Source organism: Argentina anserina, chromosome 5 (assembly GCF_933775445.1).
Source record: "Argentina anserina chromosome 5, drPotAnse1.1, whole genome shotgun sequence".
Taxonomy (NCBI): Eukaryota; Viridiplantae; Streptophyta; class Magnoliopsida; order Rosales; family Rosaceae; genus Argentina; species Argentina anserina.
Genome location: NC_065876.1, coordinates 26,678,726 through 26,691,804, shown reverse-complemented (window position 1 = coordinate 26,691,804; position 13,079 = coordinate 26,678,726). Strand labels below are relative to the sequence as shown.

General features: G+C 34.4%; 1 protein-coding gene across 1 annotated transcript; it reads right to left on the bottom strand.

Annotated features, from left to right (window-relative positions):
• Nucleotides 1–5,242: 5,242 nt before the first annotated feature.
• On the bottom strand, nt 5,243–12,392 carry LOC126793940 (uncharacterized). The gene is made up of 15 exons (XM_050520576.1): nt 12,202–12,392; nt 11,292–11,385; nt 10,808–10,986; nt 10,112–10,162; nt 9,121–9,177; nt 8,849–8,969; nt 8,382–8,448; nt 8,200–8,241; nt 7,579–7,684; nt 7,372–7,482; nt 6,948–7,019; nt 6,761–6,862; nt 6,590–6,636; nt 6,330–6,357; nt 5,243–5,671 (listed from the first exon to the last, which is right to left on the bottom strand). Exons 1-15 carry the CDS (start codon nt 12,217–12,219, stop codon nt 5,549–5,551), a joined length of 1,218 nt encoding a protein of 405 aa, XP_050376533.1. The 5' UTR covers nt 12,220–12,392; the 3' UTR covers nt 5,243–5,548.
• Nucleotides 12,393–13,079: the final 687 nt, after the last annotated feature.

Genomic DNA, 13,079 nt, shown 5'->3' with positions numbered 1-13,079 from the left:
TACGTAGCACATATGGTTGTAGTACAATGTAAACTCTATATGTAGCATTCAGTGTGAAATGAATAGATATCGGAAAAATTCATTCTCTAAATCGTGTCATATTTGACTTATTGAAGAACTCTAAATCAATTAATCCCGCTTTTTTCTGTCAAAATACAAAACACAATACCAAATACAAGAATGCTGGTATGCATTTCCGAAATTTTTAGATGAATCTACCACTAGATTTTTTTATGGAGATCATATAATTAACTCTGAAGCTTGATAATTCCTTACACTTGTAAATTTACTACTCCATATAAGAATCTCCTTTTACTGTGAGCAATATTCTAAATATCCCGATATATACTTAATATTAAGAAAACAATACGATAAGTAGTTTATCGGTCTATTTTATCGATAATCCGAAACATCAAATCAAATGGCGATATATCGGTGTTTTTTTAAAGATCATGTCGTTTTGAAAAAATAATTTAAAGAAAATGAAAGATTCGTCGATAGCATTCGATGAAGAAAGAGTTTATGATGAATGATTTCCTCTATTTTTATCGATTATTACTATTTATGTATTTTAATTGTCAAAACAATCAAATATTTTTTGTTTATGAAGTTTATTTGGTACATTTTGAAATATAAGTTTTAATGTCTCAAGTTTATTTGGTATATTTTGAAGTATATGTTTATAAATATATTAAATTTAATTAAAAATTAACAAAAACGATAAGTCCGATATAATATGATATATCTCGATATATATCCGTTATATCCTTATTTTACAAAACTGATACAATACCGATAACCGCCATTTAGACGATTGACTGTGACTTTTATGAGAGCAGTGGATATGAAGGACTAAAATATCCATAATTTGCTCGATATTTCCGTGAAAGTTTACATTTTTCGACATATGGATATATTTATAACATACCAATCTTTTTTCGATGGAAATTTTTGAAATTTCTCGATATTTCCTGATATATTCGGAAACTTTCGAAATTTCCCGATATTTTCATTATATCGCCACATGTCAAGCCAACTTCAAATAAAATAAAAAATCATTGGTTAGGAGAATCAAACCTCTAATACATCATTTCGCAAGCACAAAGTTATAGTCAACTCTACTACACCAACATATTGTTATATATGACGCTTTTTATTATATATTGCATTACATGTCTCAATATTCATCTAAAATTGAAATAAAACCGAACTGGTTGTTGAAGGAAATCGAACCCCTTTGGTCTAGGAGGAAGCAATGATGGACTTTACCCTTATGGGGAAAATTCAACATGCCTTATCCACCATATTTATTCTCTAATGAGATGCAATCAAGTGAAAAAATACAGACACAATCTGATGCACAATCTTCACAAATCTATGGTTATGGTCAAAGTCGAGAAATGTTTGATCCAAACGGGAACTACCAGTAGCACAACCCACAGTTAATCACTCATGACTCATATGGTTGACATATAAGTCAATATATGCAAAATTAGAAATAGGAGGTATCATTTAATGACTATTATTCACAATATACTCAGGATTTTACTCAAAAACATGATGAAAATAATGAAAAATTTGTACCTCATAAATTATTTATTTGGTTCTAAATCACTCATGTAATTTCATGTTTAATGTATCATTTCTAAATAAGGTGTGATGAACTAGTCTCTCTTTAGGTAAATATATATATATATATATATATATATATATTAAGTAGATTTTTAATAATGCTCGACGATTATTTCACCTTAAATTACTATAACTCACTACAAGTTAATAGTTATATAATAATTTCTTATGACATATAGTAGATAATTGATCAAATAAACATTTTTAAAAGTTTTATTCAAAATTTCCATGTTTTTATATAAATTTCCATCAATTTACTTAATTATTTTTTAAAAACGAAATTTCCCAGAAATTTTCAATTTTCGGATCATCGATATTTCCGTTCTCGCCGATATTTCATTCTTTGCCTCTAAGACGTTTGTCATATGCATAAAAACTTCAGAATAAGTTTTGGCTTTTCATTCCTCACGTGTTGTAATTGTGTTCCCTTGAAAAAAAACTCCATCTCTTACACTAATAATTTGTAATGGCGATTGATATGCTTACTCATATATGCAATGGTCTAAATAACTGTTTTCGGCATCGTATCGATTTTGTAAAATAAAGATATAACGGGGATATATCGAGATATATCGGATTATATCGGATTTATCGTTTTTGCTAATTTTTAATTAAATTTAATATATTTATAAATATATACATCAAAATATACCAAATAAACTTGAGAAATTAAAACTTATAGAAGTAAATGTACTAAATAAACTTCCTAAAAAAATATTTGATTGTTTTGACAATCAAAATACATATTAATTAATAAAAACAGAGGTGATCATTCATCATAAACTCTCTCGTCATCGAATGTTATCGACGAAACTTTCATTTTCTTGAAATTATTTTTTCAAAACGACGTGGTTTTTAAAAACAATTAAAAAAATAGCACCGATATATCGGGTCAAACCGAGTTTGACTCGATATATCGCCATTTGACTTGATTTTTCGGGTTGACCGATAAGCAATTTATCGTATCGTTTTCTTAATATCGGAATTATATCGAGGATATATCGGGATATTTAGAACATTGCATATATGTACTGAAACGTTTCCTTTACTAATCATGTTATTTATATATTGTCCACAAGCTTAGAGAGTTACAGTATATGGATGATAAACTCTCGTTGTGGTACGTCTGGCAAATCTCAAAGAGAAATTCAGTTCTCTACAGCTATACTTGATGAATAGTGAATTAGATATCATGTAACATTGTTATAACTCATAACCACCAAATTAGTCTTAATGCTATGCAAATGTACCCTAAGTGAAAGTTCATAAGATCATGCCACTCCATTGATTTTACTTTATATCACTTCCAAAAAATTGAAAGGAATCATTATCAATCAAAATTAAATTTATAGGTCCTACTGCTTTTATCAAGTCATGTCACAGCACAATGTTTCGTAAAGATGTTTATCCTTCATGGAAGAAAACAATTCTATCTTAAATAACGTAAGGAGATTGGTTGAAAATCTTTGAGCTTTGCTCTTATATATATGCAGAAGCCAACTGCACCAAGTAACCAACTATGGATCCGTTACCCGTATTTGGTTTGAACTTCTGTACAAAGCTTTTGTGAATTGCTTTCTTAGACACCCCCCACACCTATAGTTAGATTCAGCCATACATGATCATATGGACTCGAAATTACCTAGTATTAGTAGCATGGATAACTTGTTGAAATGTATAACTCCCCAACACTTTCAATTTCACTCACATTCGTCATAGATAAGTTTAATCAAGCTCAAGTAGCAGCTGCAATTTATGCGTAGATGTCTCGAATTTAAATCTCTCATCTCAGAAGATTGATTCAAAAGATTTTTGTAGTCGATACAACACGACGGATTCGATTTTCTGGGAAATCTGATTTAATGAGCATTGTAGTTTCGTTTCTTAAATCTTTATCTCCCATCTTTTCTCAATGAAGTGAAGCGTGTGGTGTCATTTCCAATTTTCAAGTGGGAGCTAGGATTTATAGAGAACTCTCAGTGGTACATTTTGGCTTTGCTTTTATGATAATCTTTGAAAATAAGAACATTGCAATCTCCCAGAGAAGACTGAGACATCTCTCAGTAGAGAAGAGGTTTGCAGAAATGGAGAAAACTTTGGCTTTAGGTTGGTTCTGATACGAAAGAAAGACTGCAGCAGGGAGACGTGACCTGTTTTAGAGTACGTGGCAAACCCTGGAAACCGTCCCCCTCCTATTTGGTGCTCTGTACAAGCAGATGTGCCAAAACTCAAATCCCATCAAGAATATTAAGCCCCATCAAAGCTTGAAAGTCGAAAGATAAACAGTGGCTCTTTTCCGATAGCTTTCTCAGGCCTCCCAACTCGAGCACTTTTTCTTCTATGATCAGTATAGTACATGCAGAAAATTTACTGTTAAACTGAACTATCAATAGGTGAAACACTACAGAAAGAAGAGTGGTAGAGCTTGTTTACAGTTCCAGTCTTGTAACTTAGTTTTGTTGGGATGCAAAGGTTCTTAGTAGAGCCTACGAAATAACCCCGGTGGGTAAATTGGCAACCAAGAGCTTACAGATGTTAATGGATGCGATTTTCATCCACAGCCGAATGTTGCTAGTAGGAGATGGATTTTGTTGTGAAATCTGATAATGTGAACCCGCAAAGTGGATACTCCAAAACTTGTTTACCTAATCCGAATAAGAGTATGGAAGGGCTTGCAAATCATGTCAAGGCATTCTAATTTTGAAATGTAGGACATTTGATCCATGAATTAGGTGGATGGAAGGTCTCTTTTCAAAGATAGGTTGCCTTGCAAGATTGAAACTTCCCTACACGCCAACAAGGAAATAGGTTCCTTGTGGGGATTTTGTGCTCAGTCTTGGGATTAAGGGCATCTAGACACTATACTCCACTCTACTTGTCTAATTTCTTCACGTATGTGAATGTTGATATTGAGGTTTAGACTAGGGTAGTGTCTAAGTCTTCATACTGTGGGGGGAAGTTTCTGCCTGAAAAGAGGCAAAAGCAAAGAAACTTACAAAGGGAGAGGAACATGGGCCCTAAAAGGAACTCAGCAAACGAAATAGCCGAATATGTTGAAATTGGAGAGTAAGATATAGACAGGAAGGTGTGAAAAGATTGACTAGTGCTTAAACTGTTTTGAAATTTTTTTTTCCTCTTTTTTCATAAAAGAATTTGGCATATCGGGGTCGTACCATTTACAAGTCATCCCTTCCGAGTGTTTGAAGACCTCCGTAGAGGGGTTGACTCTCCCAACGCATAGTGCTACATCCACAAGGTTTAGAACTCGAGACCTTGCTTAAGCCACAGCAACCCGTTACCACTACTGCATGCATCCGCTGATATGCATGAATGTCCAATTCCAACATATTTTCCATGCAAGCAGAAAATTACTTTTGACTCCTGATTACTTCTGAGTAATAGGAGTCACAATTAATCTCAAATTAGATCTATTAATATGCATGTTTAACTCAATCTAGAATTACTGTATTGTAGATATCTCCACCATATGTTCAACAAGATATAGCTAGTAAATGAAATGGAAGTGCAAAAGAGAAAATGTGTTTTTCCATGTATCATGTATGTGTTCTTAAATTTAATGAATGAGCAAAATGATGTTTTCAGAACGAGCTTAGTAATTTGTTAACTGCATTGATTTTCTATTGTTCTTACAAGCAGTGAAGATGAAAAATGGAGTTATTCCAAAAAGAATTGCCATCAGTTTATCTATTGCAGTTTTTCTTTCTTTCTTCGGCGTTCAACCAACCAACAAAAATGCTAGAGGAGACTTTCCTATGATTTCTAGTGATACAAAATGAGGGAACATGTTTTATGCTCTCCCCTCACCTAGTCTACATTTTTTGTTAATACCAACCTTTCTCGTGTTGTTGGTATAGCCGCTCTTGCATCAAAATTTGTATAAGACATTAAGACTACCTCAGTTGTGTGTGAACTTATCTGAATCTTGGGATGAAGAAAATGAAGTACAGCAGGAAGAGATGTCTATTCCAGCAACATCCATGGCATCGCAGACCCATTCCGGAACGTCGCCTTTAGGAAACTACAAAACAACAAGAACATGAATCACAACAGTTTGTGGTAGAGATTACACCAAGTGACTCCTTGAAAAAGAAATAAAGCAAAAGCACACCGGCACAAGGAATATAATGCAAAATACTAGCTGGGAGTAAATATGATAATGCTACCAATAGCCAGACCGTATAATTCTAAAGACAAGAACAGTACTGATTCTCTAATTGGTTCACTGACTTCACTCAAAATATAAGGTTTTGCATTTCCCGTAATAGTCCTTCAAATGAATCATGATTTGATTGAAAAGTAGCGTTGGACATAAATTTATATAATTGCGGTAAAGCTTATATGGTAGATTACCAATTTAAATTTCAATGGCATAGCTACCAGTAGCCATTTCAATTTCAAGACATGGTATAAAATAAAACAAGTCGAGTATAATGATTCTTCAACATTGTGCCTAGTGTGGAGTTTTCAACTATTCTTTTGAAATGTTTCATGAGATAGTAATTTTTGTTAGTGGTGCACTATCTCATCATTTAAACTCAAATCTGCCCAAATTTCACATGTTAAACATAACCAAGAGGTCAGACACCCAGAGATAGATGTGTGTGTGTGTGTGTGTGTGTGTGTGTATACATATAGAGAGAGAGAGAGAGAGAGAGAGACTGTTATGAAGACATTACCATTGTTTGCAGAAAGTTGCATACAAACCTACAAAAAGACAATCAGTACCGGTGAGAAGACAAGGTAAAAATCATATTCATTAACAAAGGAGTTCATCACTGATCTACAACTTATAGATTGTGGACAGAACAGGATATGGTTATTATTTTCTCTAATGCCATACAGAAAAAAAAAAAGGAAAAAAACAGAGGAAGATTTCTATCGTCCAACAAAAAAGGACTGGACTAAGGCTAAAGCAGTAAAGCAGAAGCAAACATACTTTGGAAATGTTCCTTTGATTATTGATGAGTGCAGATCTCTACTTAGCTGCATTAGGACAAAAATAAAACAATGAGAGGACGAGGTTTGGTTATGTACAAGCAAAGAACTATAGCACCAATATAGTAAGGGATAAATAAATAAATATATAAATAAGAAAGTATATCCGAACCTTGAGCATGTAATACAGATTGTGATATGACAGAAGCTGAGATCCCATAGCATCTTTTGTAACTAGGCAATGAATGTAAGCTCTAGTATAATTCTTGCATACCTGCCATTGACGAAATAGAATGAAGCAGTTATACATGCATCGATGCACTAATTTTTCAAGCCAATGCAAGTAAATTCATACTAACCATGCAAGCACATGTAGGATCGATAGGACGGGTATCCTCGGCCATAGCTTTGTGCTTCAGCTTCAGCACTCCCTGAGAAGGCACTTAAGCATCTGAATACTTGTGCATCCACATGTAAGGAAAAACTCGGGTGCCTTTCCATTTGTATGAGGCAAATGTATAAAGGTCTAAAAGAATGCCAATGCCATAATAGTAAAAGGCCAATACATATAACCACTTCCAGTCTCCTAGATGAAAGGGTTCCTGATCAGCTATTATTTAAACTACTCAATAGAGTAGGAGGTGCATACCCAAGTGCAAAAATTTTCCTGATAAGTTACTTATGAAGTTATGATATATAGTTACAGTTCAACTGCATATCTACAGATATGTATTAAAAAAATAGAAGATGTTAAGGTGCTGGTCACAATTCAGAAGTTATTACCTCAGGTATAAGAGCTGTGCCAAAGCGAGCAGTACGTGTTGGATAAACACAGTCATACATGTCAGCACCTAAAGCACTGCAAACTACAATATCCAATGGATAACCAACGCCCTGAAAACAAATGCAAGAAAACATGATGGCTTGAGCAAAATAAAAAGAAGAAACAGCTGTTTAAGGACGTGAATTGAAATTACAAGTCACTAGCACCATAACATATCGTGGCTTGTCCTCAGGCAGTGCAGCAGTGCACTGAGCAACAACACGCCAAAATGAATCCTTACTTTCACCACCAGCAAGACCGCCTATGGCATAGCTGTAACACAAGCAAAATTGTTCATCAGTATACTAATACCGCTGATGTAAAACTGAAGTGCATGGTGTCACTTTGTGAAATGTTAAAATACAAAGCGCAGTTTAACTGACTGGACTTCAGATAGACAGCAGTACAGAAACATATGAAGAGATTGATGACTGCACATTAATTGCACCCGAGATCGTAGAAAATATCATAACAGCAAAATTTGATTTTGCAATTGGAAGTTCCTAAATCCCCTTATTTATTATTAGGATAAGCGTATACAGGTTGCTTATTCTGCAATGTTTGAAGCTAGAAAGTTAAATAAAGGTTTGATTCCAATTGAAAATTCCTAAATTTCTTTGATTATTATAAGGACAAGTGTATACAAGTTGCTTATTCTGCAGGGTATGAAGCTGGAAAGTTAAATAAAGGTTTGATGAGAAGAATTTTTCAGCCAATGATTATATTTTGAAGTATGCAAATGTATATATCACTGCTGCTATTATAATATACAGCTGTACTACACATACCCAGGCAGATTCCGTTCTACTAAGCCTCTGACGCATATATCCCTGATCCATAAGATATAAGTTATGGCATAACACAATGTGTTGAAGAAGTATATCAGTATCGGGAATATAAAAATAATTTAAAAAATGCATAAAAATTTTGAAAACAAAACATGGAGATTACATTATCAATCGAAACTCACCTCAGCACAGGATCCAAGCCACCTTGAACAATACCAAATAAGTTCTGCTCGCTCGGTCTTGTATGAGCTGTTACCAAAAGATATGTGGCTAATAACGATACTACATACTTGACTCAAGAGTGATAAAACGAATAACATACAATTACCAAATGCAAACACTACATATAGCATCATTCTACTAGAGAAACCAACCTAGAAGTAATTAAAACAGATAAAAGCTCAGTAATTAACCATCAGTTGTTCCTATAATGTAGGGTTTTCATATAGTCAAACAAACCTTGCATTCGGAAATTTGCCTAAAGTTTATGCATGATAAAGATTCTCTAGTACCCTAGAAACTCGTGGCAGATAAATGTCAGTACACAGCTACACATACATAAACTTAATAAAATTCCTGAATGCTGAATGTTGTTTAAGAGTATTTGTAAAAGAAACATAAGAGACAATCAGTGCAGTATGTTGATTACCCGCTATACATCTGTCAATCCAACGAAGAGTACGGTACATAGCCTCCTCAATTCTTGGACCAGTGATAGTAGTTTTCACTACATCATCAAGGGCCATTATAATATCTGCTCCAATTCTATTCTGCATAGATCATTGAACATGCATTAGAGAACATAGAGGAGGCATCAAGTAAGAAAACCAATATTTCAACTGGAGCTTACCAAAACTTTCTATGTATTAAATGTAAAATTAACAAAGATTAACAGGAACAATAAAAAGTAAGTGCACCTACTTGGATTTGAATTGATTCCTCAGGTGTCAAAAGCATTGGCTTTCCATCGACTGGTGACTGATATGGAAATTAATCAAGTTAAGGACAAACCAAATCAACAATATCCATACAAACAGCATAAATCACTGAAGTCAAGAATTAAAGTAATTCAGCAACAAAAATAAACAAAGCAACACGTTTGTAGCATCACCCATTTCGCTTTTGCCAACATACAATGAAAACAAGAAAAATTTTGAAACGATTTCCATGGTATCAAGCGTAAAAATACATGTATGTTGACAACAAAATATGATCAAATAACAAAACTAAAATCCACTGTTCAGCAAACTTTTACAAACAATACAATCCACCCCCCCCCCCCCCCCCCCGCCCCAAAAAAAAAAAAATTAAAGCAACCACATCTACAAAAGAAGAATGCATGAAGAAGTAGATGAAATACATATATCAATTAGCTTTTATCTATGAACTGTTAGAAGTGAGTTCCAAAAGCGAGGAAAAGGAGAAAAAAGCACCAGAAAGACCCAGATACATAGCAGGTTTAAGGCCTTTAAAACTAAGCCATCCATATATGAGCACTGAAAGAGAAAAGTCTTGTAATGAATACAGAAAGAGGAAACACTAGGTTAGCATAGGCAAGTTCATGTCATCAGCTGTTCAGTTCAACTATTTGCCCAAATGAAGCACAAAGCAAATGTACAGTATATTTTATGCCCACACAAAGGTGATGTAGACCCTTATAGGACAATTATTCCAGTTCCTTTTATGCCCACACAAACGTAATCTTTTTTTTATATTCCCTCTATCTGTTAACGAATAGCATTGGAAATAACTGGTTTGATAATCTTCAATGACAAAATTGATTTTAAAAAAGCTACAGCCTCACCAGAGATTCATCTGGTGACCAGTCATGAGCCACATGATAACAGGATAAATACAGTAATGGTTCAAAAACACCAGAACTACAATTTGCAGTACCAAAAGAAAATATTACCTGAAATGTCACACCCTTCTCAGTGATGTCAGCTAAATGCAATAAGGATACCTGAATGCAGAAGCCAAATTAAATGTAAGATATAAGAAAACACAAAATACCATGGAAAGAGCATTATGAATCTAAAGAAGAAAACAAATGCAAGCATATTATGGAGTTCGTCAATAGAACTTGAAAAAAAATAGCTAGAACTCTAGAGTACAATACGTGGCAATGTGACATTTTCAAATGAAGAAAGCTAAAAGTATAACATAAAGTACTATACATGAAGTTTACTTTTTTAAAAATGTTTTTGTAAAAGAATTTTAAGAAATAAGTCTTAAAAATGAAGTGAAAACATCAATTTTCCTTTTCAAATGCATATGTTTTCACTCATCCTTTGTAAAAGTTGAAGATATTTTTCAACTTCTATTCTCTACGATTTGAGAAATATCTTACTGAATTTGTTTTAACCATATATTCATTTCAAAAATGAAAAGATGGAGTGTGAAAACGTTCCAAACACCACCTAAGAATTCTAAGGCAATCAGAGGAACTTATTTAGAAAATAAAAATAAAATCTGTTGGATGTGGTTCATAAATAGAGTTTATGAACTGTATAGTGGTCAAAGTAAAAACTGAAAAGCAGCATACTTAAGCAATAAGAGCATCATCTGAAATGATTATCAATAGACAGTGCAATAACGGGAAAACAACCATCTGAAAGCCACCAGAATCCGTAAGCATTGCTCTTGGCCAGTTCATAAACTTGTGGAGGCCTCCCATGTCGTCAATAAGTTCAGAGGTAGGACGAAGTGCCAAATGATACGTATTCCCAAGAATTATTTGGCAACCTATTTCCTCAAGTTGGTCAGTTGCCAACCCTTTTATAGTTCCTGAAACCAACAAAACCTCATCCATATCATAGATTCCTAATATATCTGCATGTATGCACATGACAACTATTTTAAGTTTTAATCAAAACAATTCATGAATACGAATACTAGAAACTTAGCATGCAAACTGGCATATAAATGTTAGTGAAAACCCCATGTAGACATATATATTGTTATCTCTTATACTCTTATTCATGTCTATAAACATCAAAACTTAGCTACAAAAGAAAACAGATAATGGTATAGACACATGAGAACTAACGTCTATTGCTAATCAAATATCAGTAAGCCAAAAAAACACTAACCTTGAGTTCCAACAGGCATGAAAAGAGGAGTCTGACACACAAAGTGAGGGAGTGTAAGTTGAGCTGCACGAGCACGATTAAATCTCCCCAGAACCTTTAGTCACAAAGCAGCAAACCATGTTCCAAATTCAGTGAACAACTACAAACAAAAACGCACGCACACCTTCCTAGTATATAGTTACACATTCTATTCACTACGTTGAAAATTAGCTTATATCCAGTCCAAATTCGCAAACGCTACTCATAATTTTTATTTATGTTAACATGTTAAACCTTGATTTTTACCTTCTCTCTATAATCAACACTTGAGACAATGTTCATACTAATTGAGTCCATACAGAAACACAGCATTGTAGTTCCAGCGTAAATGACTATTTACACCGAAATAAAAAGCATCCTAATACTGAGTAACCTAACGCTGCTGCAACCGACATTACAATAAATTGTACTTAACTTCTCCTGAATTCTTACCACCATTGTATAAAGTTACACATTCTCCATTAGAACACTAAAAATCCCGAAATATAATCCACATTAGCAAACGCTACAATTATGTTTTCATTATAAGTCTTGTTTTTTTTTTTACCGTCTCTCGAAAATCTACATATTTCAAGAGACTTTCTCTGATATAAACAATGTTCATACTAATTCAATCCATACTAAAAATCACAGCCTGGTTATTCCGGCCGTAACGAACTATTTAAACCGAAACAAAAACCGTATATTACTACAAATTTCAAGCTTAGAGCTGCTTGAAATAACAGAATTTAGCGATGAAAAACAACTCATTACAATACATTAAGCTCATGTTACAGATGAAAACAACTAAATGCGAGTATAAAGTAGTCCAAATTGAAGCTATAAACGAAAATAACAGAATGAAACTTGACGACGGAGCTGAAACCCTAACCTCGAAGCGAAGCGCCATCGGAGAATTTGACTGAACCGTTGAAGCGGTTAGAAAGAGAGTTGCAGCAGAATACGAAACGGAGAAGAAGAGAAGAAGAGGAGAGGAATGCGAAAGAAGAGAGAAGGTAAATGCGGTGTGGATAGAGGCGGCGAACGGCGTCGTATGGCTGTGTGCCGGCTGCGGCGTCCTGCTGCTTGGTTTTGCAGGGAGTGGGAATTCTTGTGGGAATTGTCGCTTTTTATATCTCTCCTCTCTTTAGGAATATTGGGCCGGGTCGGTGGGTAAAAGTTTGACTCTTGGTCCACGCGTACTTCGATTTTGTGTTTTGAATCTTTTGATGATGTTTGAAACTTTGAATGTTGCACACTGAGGCGGGGAAGTAGTGCGACTCGACATGAGGATATCGGTTTCATACGAGTACGAAACGAAAAAAAGAAAACAAATTTTTTTGTTTTGAGAAATTTATAAAATTTGTGTTCCACTTTCATCTATGATGGTCGAGATGAGACTAAGCGTCCATGCTCTTATTAGCTTAGGTGATAAGATCACAGGACCATAAATCCATAACTTTGTTTGATCTTGCTAGTTGAATGCTGATTCGGGCCTCCATCCTAGGGCTTGGTTATCTCGGAGGGTGGTGCTGCTATATTGGGATAGGGGAGCCGGACGAGCTGTGGTAGACTTAGAAGCTATGATGTTCGAATTGGGTTTGAACAACCTTTGGAGACTCGAGTATATATTTTCATGGTGGGTGCAAAGAATTATGGGTGTCCATAGCATTTTCAAAAAATTGTGATTGAGCAGATTTCAAGTAGCTCGAAGACTTATATTGAATAAGGACTCGATACGATGATCGAGTGACATTCGACACTTCCAGA

Coding starts and splice junctions, on each gene's coding strand:
- LOC126793940 (XM_050520576.1), bottom strand. Junction 7,483..7,578: donor ACAAGCCACGATATGTTATG/GTGCTAGTGACT, acceptor ATTTGTTTTCAG/GGCGTTGGTTATCCATTGGA. Junction 5,672..6,329: donor GCAACTTTCTGCAAACAATG/GTAATGTCTTCA, acceptor GTTGTTTTGTAG/TTTCCTAAAGGCGACGTTCC.